The sequence below is a fragment of the Protopterus annectens genome, chromosome 8.part0 (assembly GCF_019279795.1).
Source record: "Protopterus annectens isolate FY-2018-M chromosome 8.part0, PAN1.0, whole genome shotgun sequence".
Lineage (NCBI taxonomy): Eukaryota > Metazoa > Chordata > Ceratodontiformes > Protopteridae > Protopterus > Protopterus annectens.
Window position 1 is genome coordinate 1,269,899,836 of NC_056741.1, and position 16,222 is coordinate 1,269,916,057.

The 16,222-nt window shown below is 37.1% G+C and overlaps 1 protein-coding gene across 3 annotated transcripts in view; it reads right to left on the reverse strand.

Annotated features, from left to right (window-relative positions):
* The window catches only part of GRIK5 (glutamate ionotropic receptor kainate type subunit 5), a 3,838,183-nt gene that overhangs the window by 38,202 nt on the left and 3,783,759 nt on the right, over positions 1-16,222 (reverse strand). For all 3 annotated transcript variants that reach the window (XM_044080789.1, XM_044080790.1, XM_044080791.1), the window contains one exon: positions 13,016-13,144. In XM_044080789.1, the coding sequence (XP_043936724.1) occupies positions 13,016-13,144 (129 nt within the window). The remainder of the gene's footprint in view (positions 1-13,015; positions 13,145-16,222) is intronic.

Below are 16,222 nucleotides of genomic sequence, written 5' to 3' on the forward strand. Positions count from 1 at the left end.
TATCGCCATTTCTCTGGCGTGGGTCATATCTGAATATGATCGTTTGCGCTCAAAACACTTGTTTGATCACCATAACGAAACAAATAAATGAAGAAAGGAGAATTACTGTGAGTGCCATGGAGAAATATCATTCTCAGGGATTGAACATCATATTTCTATGGCATATAAGCGTAATGTAATAGAGAAATTCTGTGTACAATGCAGCAACTAAGTAGTGAATTTATAGAGTGAATTTTCCATTTGGTAAAAACATGTTGCATGCATAGAGGAAAAAGACAAATTAATTAAAATAAAATATTCCTACTTTATAGATGCTGTGCTAATGCTTTAAAATGATATCTGCCGGGTTCTATGATTGTTGATTTGTGATATAGTCAGCCTGATTTTTTTCGAATATACCTTGTTCACTATATAATATATATTTAAAATGTCATTGTATTGCATAGTAACCAACTTCATGCCTGCTATATAAGTAGGCCTGAGACAGCCATTATATACATTAGTACCTCATATTATCCATACTGTGGAGACTACGGGGCTGGAGTGATAACACATCAAAATAAAAGAGTGGACCAGTTCAGAAACCAATCATTGCTTATTAATACAAGACACCCTAAAATAACATATGGAAGTAAACTTTCATATAATAGTAGTTTCTCAAGTGATCTAAACAATTTGGTGTACTAATCTTTAAGGACCTGTTTTAAAGAAACACTATTGTTTTAGCCTGTAGGAGATTCAAGCACTGAACCTATAAAAGAAGTTTTATCCCTTCTTTATAACTCCATGCACTGGTGGTCATACATTTATGAAACAAATAATCTACAAAACCCTTTCTTAGAAATGGTGAGCATCATCCTGCCACTACCGCATGAAGACTTGATTTTTTATATCACATTGCATTTTAGGAGAAAATGGCAAATCAGCGGTACAGAATTGCAGAGTTTAGTCCTGCCCTCCAGTTACGGTCTGTGTGCCATTTGCATGTACTCTCAGTGTCTGTTTCACTGATTATTACAGTCTTCCTAGGTCAAAAATGCTGTCTTACAAGATTGGTAACAGAAAGGAACTGGGTGTATGGTTGCCGTACTCAGTTGTCGAGTTCCACAGTATTTATAAATGAACAGTTCTTATATTCAGAAATACTGCTTACAAAAAATCTAATTTATATTGTTCTACAGCTGATCAAATATTTTTCAAAATTTCTGAGGTTATTCAGTGCAAAAACAGACATTACGTTCAGCCTGCAAATACAAATTAAAAAACCAAAAAAATAAAATGATAAAATACCACCAAGACCACCGATCCAAGAAGTAAGCGAATTTAATGAAACACTTAGCGCATCAACTTACACAGCCTGGTTCAGATAATAGCTACTCAAACCTTTAGGGGGCTACTGTAAGCATAACACAGCTATCATTTCACACAATAGCCACTGGTTGTGTATGACAGCTGGTGTAAGTTTTTATAGGAAAGAGATACTAAAAAGTTTGGGAGAGAAAACAGACAGCTTTTAAGACACTTCCAGGCACACACCAGTATAGCACCATGGATAAATACATATAAGAAAGAAGAGTTTTACTTTGAAATGTGATGCAAAATTCTATGGTACTCTGAAAGGCACCACAGGCCAGCAATATAACTAACTGGTTTTGGCCTTCAGCTGCAGAATATGCGGTACCAGTTGAGTTCTGGCACCAGAGTAGAAACAAAATAAATATGAAAAGAAATGTGTTCCTAAAGAAACAGACAGGCAGATAGACAGACAAACAACACACACAGACACAGATAATAGGGGACTGAATAACTGTGCCAGCCAAAATGCAAGGGGACCAGGCTTTATTGGAAACACTGGTGATCAACACTCATTTGTGCAATCACTGATGGCCTTCCTTTTACCGGAAGAATGAACTGCTGGTAAACCAGTGATTTCTAAAGAAATGTAAACAATACCACAAGAAAAGACCAGTCAGGACCATACATATATCCTTTACTGATTGTCATAAGCAAAATCAAGTTATACATGTTTCAGTAGTTATTATTTCTTCTTCAGGAACAAGAAGACCATTAGGACCTGTAGCACAGATTGGAGAATGGACACATTTTTGTTCTTATGTGAATTATAAGGATATTAGGAACCTGTAATCTTTCTTAGGAGAGAAGTAAAGAATGCCCTTTTTTTCTCCTTAACCTAGCAATAAGGGGCATCAGATTGGGAAGTGACACCAGGTACCAAACGAGCCAGTTAGGGCTCTGTATACATACCATACACTATCCAGCAGATACCAAATGTATACTCTATCCAGCAGAGCTTGCAAACAATGATCCTACTGTACAATTCTAACAGACAGACTGGAAAACTAAAGCCTACACCCCAGAATTTAAGAAGCAATACCATCTAAACCATTCTATTACATACACATATAATGAATTACATTAAAATACAGAGCATTTGCCCATTTCTACTTTCAAATGATAAAAGCTGACAAATGAAACATGGTAAAAACACCGCTTCAAAAAACACAAAAAAGGCATTAATTCATTCATTCATTCATTCATTCATTCATTCATTCATTCTCCTTAGCCATATCAGGACTGCAGGGGAGTTGCAGCCTGTCCCTGCCCCTACACTGCTAGCATGCATAATCCTGGGCAGTTTGGAAGTTCACCTAATTGTTCATCGGAAGCCTTTCAGATGTAAGGGGGATTGGAACACCCAGCAATGCTCCAAATAGGCACAGGGAATCATTTGCGGTATCCCTGTGGAAAGCCTCCATTTGAGAAATGAACTGAAGGACCAAATACTTTGAGGCACTGGTTCTAATCACTATACCACTGGGCTTCCAACCAATATTCTCTAATGTAATCACTGATCAACTAATCGTTAAAGAAATAGAAATGAAATATGCAGTAAAAAAAATTAAGACTAAATGAAATTTAAAATATCTAACAAACTACTACACACAAAATATAAAACCTAGCAAATGTCATTCTCTGTAGAACAAATAATACTGTAACATGCTGTTTGATCTTTAATTTGACAAATCTGCAATCCTTGCATTTAATCTTTGCAACAGTTATACAATCAGTATGAACATGATAAGATACATTTAAATGATAGCATTTGGCTACAGTTATACATTAATGATTTGCTATTACCATTCCTGTTTTCATAATGAAAAGCAACTGTAAGTTGATATTATTGTCCCCAAATTCAATAGCACATAAGCTAATCTAGGGTAGTTTTAAGAACACTAGCTGTGGAAATGCAGTTTCTAATTAAGGAAACTGTAGATTTTTGTGATTTCCATGGATTCACCCCTCCTCTTAATATAATAAGCCCCTGACTTGCTGCACCTCAAGAATAAGTGGGGATCTCTTTTAACTGAAACTGTGATTTGATCAGATGGCCAAGAAATAATTGCGCATTTACTTTAGCCACCGTGTCTACGCTTCATTTTAGATCAGTAGCAGTTATTATTGCTATACTGTTGTTTGATTTTAGAAAGCACAGTTTTATTGTGCAGTTTGTGAAATAATTCTTCCTTCACGAGCTCATTCTGTGAGGAACGTCTCTTCAACTCTTCTGGGCAGTATCTCTGGGGTCCTGCACAGTTTGGGTCAGTGGCTCATAAGTACTTGGTTCAGCATCTAAATTCTGAAACTGTGTACATTTTGGGACTAAAGGCAAGTAATATGGTGTCCTGTTCATCATGGGACTTGGTGCTATTCAGTCATCTATGTATGGGTAATGCACAGATCTGGTCATCCATCTATGTTTGGGTTTAGGTCGGGCTGCATGGCTTTTCAATAAACTCAATCATCCTGTAGCTTTTGTTACACACTATTGCCAGATCAGCATTGCAAACTAGTTTACCTTCCATCTCTGTCTGTTATTTTTCACATAAAGTGTGTATATCAGATGCCCTACTCAAGAAACAGTACATCTGGGTTGGGTTATCTGCCCTGTAGAAAAGGAAAACATCTGTCCGCTCCTTTCAGTAATATTGCCAAATTGCTTGTTAAGTGCAATTCTTTGGAACATCAAGTTTCACTCCTGAATCTAGATGCTGATTCATAAATACTCCTGTAGCAGACAGAATTTCCATTACATCTGGTACATTTCAATATACTAAACTAAATCTACTTGTTTTGAATTATAGTGATTTGCAATTAAGCTTTTATCTTTGACGGCTTCCTTGAAAATTTAGGTAACTCTGCTAACTTATTCATAAATCAGTAATGAGAAGTAGATGTTAGGTGCTCTATGGAATTTAGCTTTACAAAGGTTTTAATCTTTTCCAAAGTAAACAGTGGGACAGTAACACTGAAGATCTATTTTGGCAGGCCATTCTTTTTATGAACATCACAAGTAGCACTGTAAAACTCTTCCATGAAGTGCATAATTCTAGGCAAATAACATCACTGTGTCTAGTGTACATGCCTAACAATTAAGAACTGTAAGTACATGAATGTACAGACATACATAAATAAAAAATCTGTATGAACATGCTAACATGGTGTCCAGAGAAATTTACAAGGCATATGAGGGTGTTATTTATTAAATTTTATTTTGGTAGCTAGATTAATGGGCTAGTACATGAGCCTTTTCTGCTATTATCCAGACCATTAGGCATTTAAGGTACATTCAAAACAGACACGGCAATTTAGAATCATATATATACCTGCATAATATGACTTAACAATTTCAAACTTGAGTAGAAAGAGTAAAATGTACACTTGGAAAATAATGCAAGACAACCTATGTGATAAAGTATTACCAATGCTTATAAGGTATGGCAAAAACATAAGAAAAGTACTGCTCAGAAGAGGGAAAGCTTTTTGTGATTGTTAATGAGAGTGGATGCCGAGAATATTGAATGGTTTATTTCCTTGTGTTTCAGCCTGCTGGTTATTTTCTGTGTGAGATTGCATTGCAACAGGGTCAGAGAATTTGCCCTCATCTTGCTGTTTTGCAGTCTCGAAGTTGGTATACATAATTAGAAAGGGGAGGGGATGGGGATGCCCCATGCATAAATTATTTTTATTTTTTGTACTTTTTGATCTAAAATGATCACTGAGTTTTTTGCTGTCATTGAAGTACACTATATTTTATGATATAAACATTTATCTATTTATCTATCTATATATCTTATATCTATATCTATCTATATATATATGTGTGTGTATATCTATATATATATATATATATATATATATATATATATATATATATATGAAATACACATATGCAGAAACACACACACTGCTAAAGACAGTGTTTACAAATGTAGAATAAGTATCAATATACTAAAATTGTCAGAGGTCAGTCATTCAGAAAAGTAATAGTTAAGCAGCAGAAAACAAACCACCTTATCTAAAACGTGTCTATATTATTTCTTCGAAAGACATTTCCATCGAACACCTCTCCATCGACATGAAACCACTGAAATTCAGTTCTGCAAACTGCAGATTTTTTCCAGGGCCATGAAACAATTGCCCCATAGCACAAGAGAACCCACACTGCACTAAATCAAACCCACCCAAGTGGGTGACTTCACCCCAACACCCCCTTTAACTATATATACCAACTCCGAGATCGCACTACAGTGGGGAAAAGGGCAAAGTTGTGGAGTTGGCCAACCACTTCCTTACTCTGGGAAAAATTCCCATTTCGCGGAAGTGAATTTTGATGGTTTGGTGTCAATGGAGAGGTGTTCGACTGAAATATCTATTGATGTAGTAATATAGACACATCTAAAACATGTGCATATATATTGTAGTAAATGTGCTTTTATCAAGACAGAGAGAAATTATTTAATTATTTAAGGAAGAAATTTATTTTGGTAGACTATTCAATGCAGCAGGGGCAAGACTGTTAGAAAGAATACCTCACAGGTGAATCCTGAGAAGGGAGGCCCATAAAATTTCAATGAAAATTTGTTTTTAATGGCATTGGGAGATTTAAGAACCATTAATTTATTAAGTAGAGGAGGACTGGCTCACTCAGCAGAAGTTCGGTGATGTTCCTTTTAGCTAGCCAAGTTGATAAATCTTAGAATTTTATTTTGTGTTGTTTTTTGGCCAGACAAACAAATAATGATAATAAGGCTTATTCAGTAGTTCTTGGAATTAATACACTAATTGCAGTGGGTCTTATAGCTACTGATGTAAGAAAATAACAGTTGCTGTAGTCAGCCTATAGTTTACAGTGGTACATTTTGAACCATCTAGTGTGCACTACAGCTTTTTATTAAATTGTTGATGTGCATGACATTTCTGAACTACGTTGTGCTCATAACACAGCCCAGGCTTCACTTCCACAGTGTCCCTCACATCAGACTCAAACACTCTTACATATAACTCAGAAGGAATAATAACTCAAGTTCCACACAATATTGTTCCATGAAATGTGGACAACTGTTTCTTCTTTGCTTCAAACAGACGTAGAGATCACATTTAGATCATTGTGTTTACACAGTACTATACAGTTGAAACTAAATGGCTTACCTAGATATCAAAAAAATCTGTAAGCAATTATTTAGATTTTTCCAACTGGATGAGGTTTGGCTTCCCTGTGGATAAGTCTTTTGATTACTGGTCACAACTCACCTCCTGTGAATTCATAGTACTCAACTCTTGTGTGCTGTAACAACATTGCCTTCCTGCTTACCAAGACTAAATTCAATGTCATAGGACTGTCCTTGTAGAAAACATGACCACTATTGCCACTGCATTGTACTTATTTTAGACACCCATTTTCTTGGGTTAATAATAAAATAAAAAAATAATAAATAAAAAAAAAAAAATAAATAAAAATAAAATAAAATAGTTGGTGACCCTTAGCCAGCGTGAATCTCATCACCTGCAGATATGAACTTTCTTTACTCCAGATAAGGTAGAGTTTCTTCATCAATATGGGTATTACTATCATAATTCAGCATTTATCAATGACTTTGCAGCAATCATGATGGACCTTCTCCCTGTTCTATCCAAATGCAACAGAACTGTACCTCTCCTTAAGGGAAAAATCAAAGTGTGTTTGCATCTTGGCCAGCCTTGTCATCATAGCCATCAAAGCATTTATCAGAAATTAAAAAAATATGTCATTATTGCCAGTATGAACTGTGCTGAAGTACATTCTAAGGCTTTGCTTTATCATGTGATTTTGCTGAAGTACATTCTAAGGCTTTGCTTTATCATGTGATTTTGCTGAAGTACATTCTAAGGCTTTGCTTTTTCATGTGATTTTGCTGAAGTACATTCTAAGGCTTTGCTTTATCATGTGATTTTGCTGAAGTACATTCTAAGGCTTTGCTTTATCATGTGATTTTGCTGAAGTACATTCTAAGGCTTTGCTTTATCATGTGATTTTGCTGAAGTACATTCTAAGGCTTTGCTTTATCATGTGATTTTGCTGAAGTACATTCTAAGGCTTTGCTTTATCATGTGATTTTGCTGAAGTACATTCTAAGGCTTTGCTTTATCATGTGATTTTGCTGAAGTACATTCTAAGGCTTTGCTTTATCATGTGATTTTGCTGAAGTACATTCTAAGGCTTTGCTTTATCATGTGATTTTGCTGAAGTACATTCTAAGGCTTTGCTTTATCATGTGATTTGTGCGATCCCTCTCTAACAATCACATCAGTTATAAGAAATTTGCATTTTGAAAAACTTTTACTTATCACTGTTAGCGCAAAGGCTTTCAGTCTGTCTAAGGCCATTCATGGATCTTTCAGTTGACATTTGCTTTCTATGCTTCATACTGGGTTTCATCATGGTAACACTGTTTTCTGGGAACTCCATGTAGTATATAACTTGTTACCCTCTCAAATGGTTGGCATATATGCCACCCCAAACTAAAGTCCGTTATATCAAAACATGCTTTCTGTAGTTGTCAATAGACTTAAACTGCCTGGATGAGTTATCCATCTCCATCAACAGGTTTACTTACACTAAATCCATCTTTCTAAAGTACTTCTTGCCATAGATGCAAAAATATGTTCCACTTAACGGCACCGTTTACTACAAAATGCATAGCACTGGGTTAACAGTAACCATGAAATAATTAGAAATACAAGTGTATTCTGATTTTCCTTTCTCTGGTAGGACTATGTGTGTGTAACATACTTACTCACTCCACAATGTATTCCAACATTTTTCATATTTGTTTAGCCACAGTTCAACTTTTGGCATGAGTACATATGGTACAAAAATTATCTGAATTTATTAATAGCTGCAGCAGCTTCGCTGCTGTGATTAATTTCATCAGTGTTCGTGGTATATTCAGTTTCTTAAAAAATACCAGTTCAGGTCAATTTTCTATACCTAATCTCTGCCAAACAGTTGTGACCCACCTATTTTACACTCATTTACAGGTCTTACCACCTCTGTTTCACTGTTTTGTGTCTCAGGTGCTCTGATCCTTCTATTATGGCGTCTTGCTCACTATCACATATCTTTAATAGTATGTTTGGCTTTTTCCAGTTATATGTGTTTGATTTATATGTACGAGAACATTTCATTATAGTTGGTGACAGAAATAATAGCACGATTATTCTCTACAGGTCCATTTTCAGTTTCACCATTTTGTGTAATCTATATGAATATGTGACTCTTTTCAAGTCAGTTATATGGTTCTTAACAAAATACCTCCATTTGTCCAGATTTGGCATGAGTTTCCATTTGGGTAAGATCAGTTTCACTATATTATATACTTAGTTTACATTAGATGCCTTCCATACATATTTCTGCAATTTTTCTGCACGCATCCATACATAGAATTAGCAACTATATTCTTTTCTTGATAAGCATTCTTGCTGTCAGCATTCTTTATCCAATGGGTATGTGTTTGACAGCCATGCTGAAAGATAACTGAATAACAGTAATGCACCTGATTCTGTACCCCATCCATTCCATTGCTTGACTATCAAGAAGCATTCTATAACGGATATGTAATAAAGGGGCTGTGGGGAGGAAAGCCCCACAAAACACACACTCTCACACTCACTCTCTCTCTCTCTGTATATATATATATATATATATATATATAATTTTATATACAAAATGAATACCATATTTTTCCCATAACAAGAGCCTTCTGTCAAAATTACAATTTATTTGAAGGCCACCTTACCAGTCATTCTGTTGCTACTCAGTTTCCATCCTTGTCTCTAATAGATGGGGCAATGTGTAACTGTTCTGCTTGTCTCTGAGTTATTCATACTTAAAATATTAGGGCTAAAAAACTTCATGGGAATAAACATGGCTAGGTTTCTATAGTACCTCATGGGTCAACAGCTTAGTAAAGTACCTATGAACATACAGGAAATCATTACAGTTTCCATTTCCTTGTAGAGTTGTCCTTAACTCAACAACCACTGGCATTCTGTGTCATCTTGCCACAATAGACAAGATTGTTTTTTTTTCTTAGATACCTCATAAATAGTTAATTCAGCTGTGTCCTGTTGCACATCCATAAAATGTCTTGCAGCATCTTTCAAGCATTCTGAAGCTCTTTGCCTTACCTTATATAAAATCTTCTTCTTCCTGCAATCTTTTTTGTAAACTTTCATGCATGTACCTACAACTTTAACTTTTATGGTACAGTCAGTCTCTTTTTGAACTGCCAATGCTTTTTTAACATCTGCAAGTCTGCCATACACCTATAGTATACTTTCTCATATCTGTCCCTTCCTTGAAAACTATATGCTTCTGAAGTAAAGTAACAGTTTGGAGTTTAAATGGCTTAGCAAGGTATCAAAAATATCTAGAAGCAATTCCAATTCAGACTTCCCCAGTGCCTGTGAAAAGCTTGTATGAATGGTGTCACTGCATTAGGTGGCTCTCAAATCTCTGTAAGTTCAATGTCATTAATTTCACACCAAGGCTCCCCTTTTTCGATACAAGCTGCCCATTATTTCACAGCAATATGAAAACTCTCACATTCATCTCAACACGGCCTGCCACTTTGTGGCATTTTCCTTTTTTTGGTTACAAGCTTCACATGGCATTTGTTGGTCTTTCATAATATGCTCAGGTCATACTATATAAATCACTTTCCCATGTAATCAATAATTAGCTTCTTTATCAAGCAAAATGTCTGTGCTGCTTTCAGATAAATTGTATTTATGCCAAAAGTCTCTTGTTAGGGAAAAAGTCACTGTGTTGCTTTCACACAGATCATTACAATACATAAATCACACTCTGCAAATCATTTCTCATAATATAGGTAGTAGATGTCAATAAATCAGTTTGTGCCATGTTTTGGGTAATTAATTTGTAAACACAAATCACTTGGCATAAATTGATCTGTATAACCATTCAGACATCAGTACCTTTGGAAAAAACTCAGAAAACAATTATCCTTCCTTAAAAGAAATTGCTTGTATCTCATTTATTTGTATAATTGCTAATCTGCCCCTTGTTCATAAAAGCTCTCATAGAATGGTCTTAATTGGTCATTCGAGCAGTTTTTACCTGGTACCAGCACAGCGTTTGTGTTTTTATCCTGGCGTGCCTTTTTATTTTACTGATTTCCTTCATTTCATTTAATTTTATCTGAAAAATCATCCTGCATTTGTGGATCAGTTTCATTACCAACATTTTGGATCTGACCTGAAGCACTGCACTACACAACAATATAAAACAACATAAACTAGCCAAGAGAGGAAGATTTAATGCCTGAATGTTACAGAAAATATGGGCCCAGGCAAATGTATGCATGTAGGTACACTAAAGGTTGGGCATCAAATAATATGGATTAAGCAGAAACGCAATCAGTCATAAAACCACAGAACTGCTTATTGGCTTTTATTAGACAGATAAATACTGAAACCCTTTCTCCACGAAGCAGTTTAGTTCTTTCAGATACACAAAGTAAAATGAAAACCACCTCCACTTGACGTATCAGTGGTCAATTGTCAGTAAGGGATGAGTTTCTAGCAGAGTGTTGTTTACTAAACCAGCTCTCATATAAAAGTCTTTTCCCGGTTAGGGGTCGCCACAGTAGATCTCAGTCCACTTATGACTGGCAGTGATTTTTACGGTGTTGAGTTGCCAGCCCAGCACCCAACCTTCAGAGAAGGCACACCCAGACACCTACCTGCATGTTTTTTAAATTTCAGTTGATCACGGGGAGGACATGCAAACTCCACACAGAAGGCACTCCAACCGAGAATCAAACCGGAGAGCCTCTTGCTGTGAGGCGGCAATGCTAACCGATGCACCACCGCACCCTTCAAACCACCTCTCATATACTCTGATCAAATGCCAAATTGTTTGTAATTATGCTTTGCTCACATAAATGCTTTGAGTCTTACAAAGGTTAATGTAAGGGAAAGAGAACTGTAATTCATAGCCTTTGTAGATTTCAAGACATACAAATCATACAGGATTCATCTGTGAGAAAGAAGTCCTGCAAAATCCTATCTATGGGACTATTTTATAAACTCTAACAATTTAAGAGGCAACATGCAGATCGGTTAAAACCCTCTACACATGTTGACATCATTAGATCACACATGCTGGGCTTAGTTTGTACCTTCTGCTGTACTAACAGTGAATGCATTGGAAATGTATATCCTGGCTCCCTAATGTAATTCCGATGCTTGTAACTGTAAGTCCAGAAATTGCAGAAAAAGTTTAGACATGCAGGAAAACAGCAAATATTGAATATCACTGCTCTTCCTTGAAAGTTTTTTTATTCCTTGTGAGGGGAAACATTTCCCCATGCACTCGCCAGTGTGTATGTGTGTGTGTGTGTGTGTGTGTGTGTGTGTGTGTGTGTGTGTGTGTGTGTGTGTGTGTGTGTGCGTGCATGCGTGTGTGTAGGGGTAAGTCCCCACACCCCTGGAAACTTATATCTACTACATCTGTGACTGACATATCTTGGAGAAAAGGAAATTCTCTGAGGAAGAGGAATCTCAGAATATATACAAGTCCACATTTCTGGAACCACTGGTTAGGAGTTTTGCAATGTCACATGGTTACCATCTGCCATGTATGTCTGTAGCTTGTTAATGCACACATACCACCAAAAGAATCTCCACTTGTTTGTTTTAAAGATCCACGCTGGGTACAAATGTACATGAAAACCATGGTAATAGGAAAATGCATATTAGTGATGGCAGAATGAAAGCTATGCTTCAACAACATAAATAAATAAATAAACAAATGACAGTACAATGTATCTGACCATGCCCACTATTCAGGGGTTTACCTTCAGTATCTGATACCCATAGATTCTACAGCAGGTACATAAGGAGAGAATGAGTGTGTTAAAGTATTATCACATTAGTTCACCTTGGAAAAATTAGGTATGACCATGTCTATCCATGTGTAATGTTTTATTCTTAACAATGTCTGGCTGGAATGGTTTGAAGTATTAGCAAGCTATTATTGTACTCACTTTCTGTTTTTTCACTAAATTTCCTCAGTAAATGGACTGTATCCAGTACACATAACTGCGTTAATGATAAATACAAAACATACAGTCTGAAGTTTAGTCTGTCTTCATTATTTTTCTGGAACTTTGTGGAGTGTAGGATGTCTGCCTCTTATGGCAGTATTATCACTCACTGAAATGTGAACTTTTTTTTTACTGTCCTATTATAAACAACATAAAAGGCCAGAAGGGTAGTATTGATTTTATTATTAGGTTTCCTGTTATATGATCGAAGACTCATTCTTTCGAATGCGTCTTGATCGAACTTGAAAGCACAAAACCGCCTTCATTATTTTGCCATTTTTTGTCACTGTGGTGTGATTTCAGATTGGTATTTATAAGTGTGGGGGGGGGGGTTCTTTTTTGATACAGAAATTTTTTCCCTGGGAAAAAAAATTGCTGTTCTAAGTGTTTGAGATTGTAAGCTTTTGCTTACATGGGGTCGATAAATCAGCATTCGCTTTTTTAAGCATTCGCTGATTTAATATAGACCCTATTATTAGCTGTGCTTGCACCATATCAGTTCTAACTTAGCAGCGCAGATCAGTAAGAGTAGTACAAATCCTTACCTTTTGCCCGGTGGTCTTCCTCCTTAGGACATTTTCCTCCTTCCCACCACTTTCTTTTCAGAATTTCAAGCCGGTTGTTCTCCTGCAGTTGTAAAATGGCAAGTGTGATCTCATCCCGAAAAGGTGACCCTGCAAGGACACAGGAATAAGACAGCAATAGGAGAGCTGGAAACTTGTAAGCAGCTTAAAAAAAGATCCTTTTCATCTTTTTACTTATGTTTGCCATTTCATCCAAGGTTGCCTTCAATGTATTCCACACAACCAGCAAGGTGTGTCACCCAGTCCACGAGTGATATTATTTCAGTAAAGAGATCTAGGAAATGCATGTTGAGTTGGATTAACTAAACATTTTTCCACAGGTATAATATAGGAAAAGGTCCATGGCAATTCTGCCAACAGAAATGAAATGGAAATATTTGTAACTGCAAACTTCCTCAGTAAATATAATTTACTAAAAGAATAAATTAAACTACATTTGCTAAAGAAAGAAACAAAGAGAAAAAGTATTCTGAAATGAGGCAGTGCCTTTCTACATTATATGTTAGGGGTGTACTGCCTGCATTCCTCTTGCTTAATTAAAATACATCTAAAATCACTTGCTTGCTGGGGAAAGGAAGGCCCTAACTTGGCTGCACTCAGACAAAATTCAATTAACTGTGAAGGACAGCTGATGACAAAGAGAAGATGAATTAAGCAAAGCACTACTGAATAAATGAATTACTCCATACTGTTTCAGAGTCCCTTCAGTATCAGTGGGGATGTGCTACAAATAAGGAAAAATAGCATGCTAGTGCTCCCTGTTGCTGAATTCCAGATGCTGCTCCAGCCACCTCTTCTTGTACCATACGATCCGTGAACTTCAACACCTGCCTAAACAGACAGCACAAAAGGTGCACATCACAACAGCTGCATGTCTCATTAAAGACGACTGATCCAGTAGATGTTAAAAAGCAGCAAATATAAATCCAAGGTGTGTGTTTGTGTGTGTGTGCGTGTGTGTGTGTGTGTGTGTGTGTGTGTGTGTGTGTGTGTGTGTGTGTGTGTGTGTGTGTGTGTGTGTGTGTATGCATGCTACAGCTGATTAACTCACAGTACATTGCTGAGTATCCAAGAAGCCAAAATGGTGTTTTGGTTCAAAAACTTGCAGAATGTACATGACACTTGTGTCATAATTTAACTACCTCCCCTGACATGTATGCCTATGAGGCAGATAGCATGACCAGTAATTTAATATACTTGTATCTCATGTGACTAGAATTGATTGAGATCCAGTGTACTATTTGATGAAGCCTCTTTTGATATACATCTGTCACAGTTTTGTCATATGGTAATGACCGCTGCTGCAACAGTCACAGAGTATTTAGAAACACAGACTTTGTGAATATTCTAGGCTCACCTGACCTTCATATTATCTTCTCTAACAGAGATGATAACTTTTTAAAATCACTAAACTGTTTTCTCTGAGAGTCCACTAGAATTGTTTTAAGTAAGAGGAAGAAACTGTCTAAGAACAAGAGGGAACTGAATCAGCAGAGGAAGGGCACCCTTCACAGCTTGACCAAGCAAATTAGACATCTTGTAAAGTTCTCTAATGCCAATTATGAAGCTAAACTGGCATCCCTAGCTAAGAATAATCACAAAGCATTCTTGAGCTATGTCAGAAATATAAAAGGGAAGGCCCAGCTTTGTGCCAAATTGTACCACTTATACTGACTCTAAGGACATCGCCAACCTAGTAGCAGACAGATTTGGTGCACACTTCACCCCCCTGTACAGACCAGACATACCCCAAAGCATACCTGTCACCAGTCCTCTACCTAGTATTTCCAAAGAGCAGGTCATAACAAAACTCTCCATGGTAAAAACACAACCTGTATGGGACTGGATAAGATCCCAGGCTGCCTACTAAATGCTCTAAAACATGACCTAGTGGAACCACTTGGCACTCTTTTCAACCACAGTCTAAGTACTAGCTTTGTTCCAGCAGAGTGGAAAACAGCAACAGTAATTCCCTTGCATAAAGAGGGTCCACCAACCGACCTTGGGAACTATAGACCCATAAGCCTAACCAGCCTTATCTGCAGGGCCATGGAGAGAATCATCAATGACCTTTATCAACAAAGATATAGGTGACCTTCAAACTCTTGACCTGAACCAATTTGGCTTTGTTAATCATGCTATATAAACCTGGTGGACTTCTTCAAGAATGTCACCAAAGCCCTGGATGAAGGCAAAACAGTACATATAGCCTATATTGACTTAGCCAAGGCTTTTGACACCATTCCTCACTCAGGCACCATTGAGAAATTCACCCAACTGGGAATTAACCAATATGTCTCCCCAACAGAACACATACAGTCAAAGTTGGGAATTCCACCTCTACCAGCAAACCAGTTACCAGTGGTGTACCACAAGGATCTGTGCTGGGTCCCCTACTGTTTGGAATCCATTTCTCAGAAGTCCAGGCAAAAATAGATGGTCTGTGGCTTACCAAGTTCATGACTGCAAACTTGGTGCAATCAGTGAGCCCCCCAACGAAGATGACATACTATAAAAAGGGCTTACACAAACAAATGATTGGTGCCAAAGCCACAGACTTAAACTAAATACAAAAAATGTGTTATTATCATTTTCATCAAAGGGGAAGTCCTTGCAAATTACAATATTAACAGCACCCCAATTAGTGCGAACCCTGTGGTGAAAGATTTGGGAACAGAGGTTGATAGCAACCTTAACTTCAATCATCATGTGTCCACAGTGTTAAGGAAGACCTTCTGTGTTGCACATCTCATAAGTAAAGGCATCACATCCAGACCTAAGGATATTATAACTCCCCTGTACTCATCCCTCATCCGACCACTAATAGAGTACAAAGCTCACTTCTGTATGTATCTCACCAGACACCTGCAGCAACTGGAGAGACCTCAGATGTTTCTCACCAAGAATATTCAGGGCCTTTAACACATGAAATGCATGGACAGACTGAAGGCCCTGTCACTGTACTCTGTATCTTACAGGCTGCTAAGAGGTGACTTGTGCCTGGCCTACAGAGCAGTTTTGGACCCTGGAAATGCTGCACATCCACAAGTCAAATGGGACAAGATTCACTCACACTAGGGATCTTAACCTAGCCTGTGACATTAACAGGACATGCTGGAGAGCCAACTATGTCTCCCAGAGATCGCCACTCATCTGGAATAAATTCCC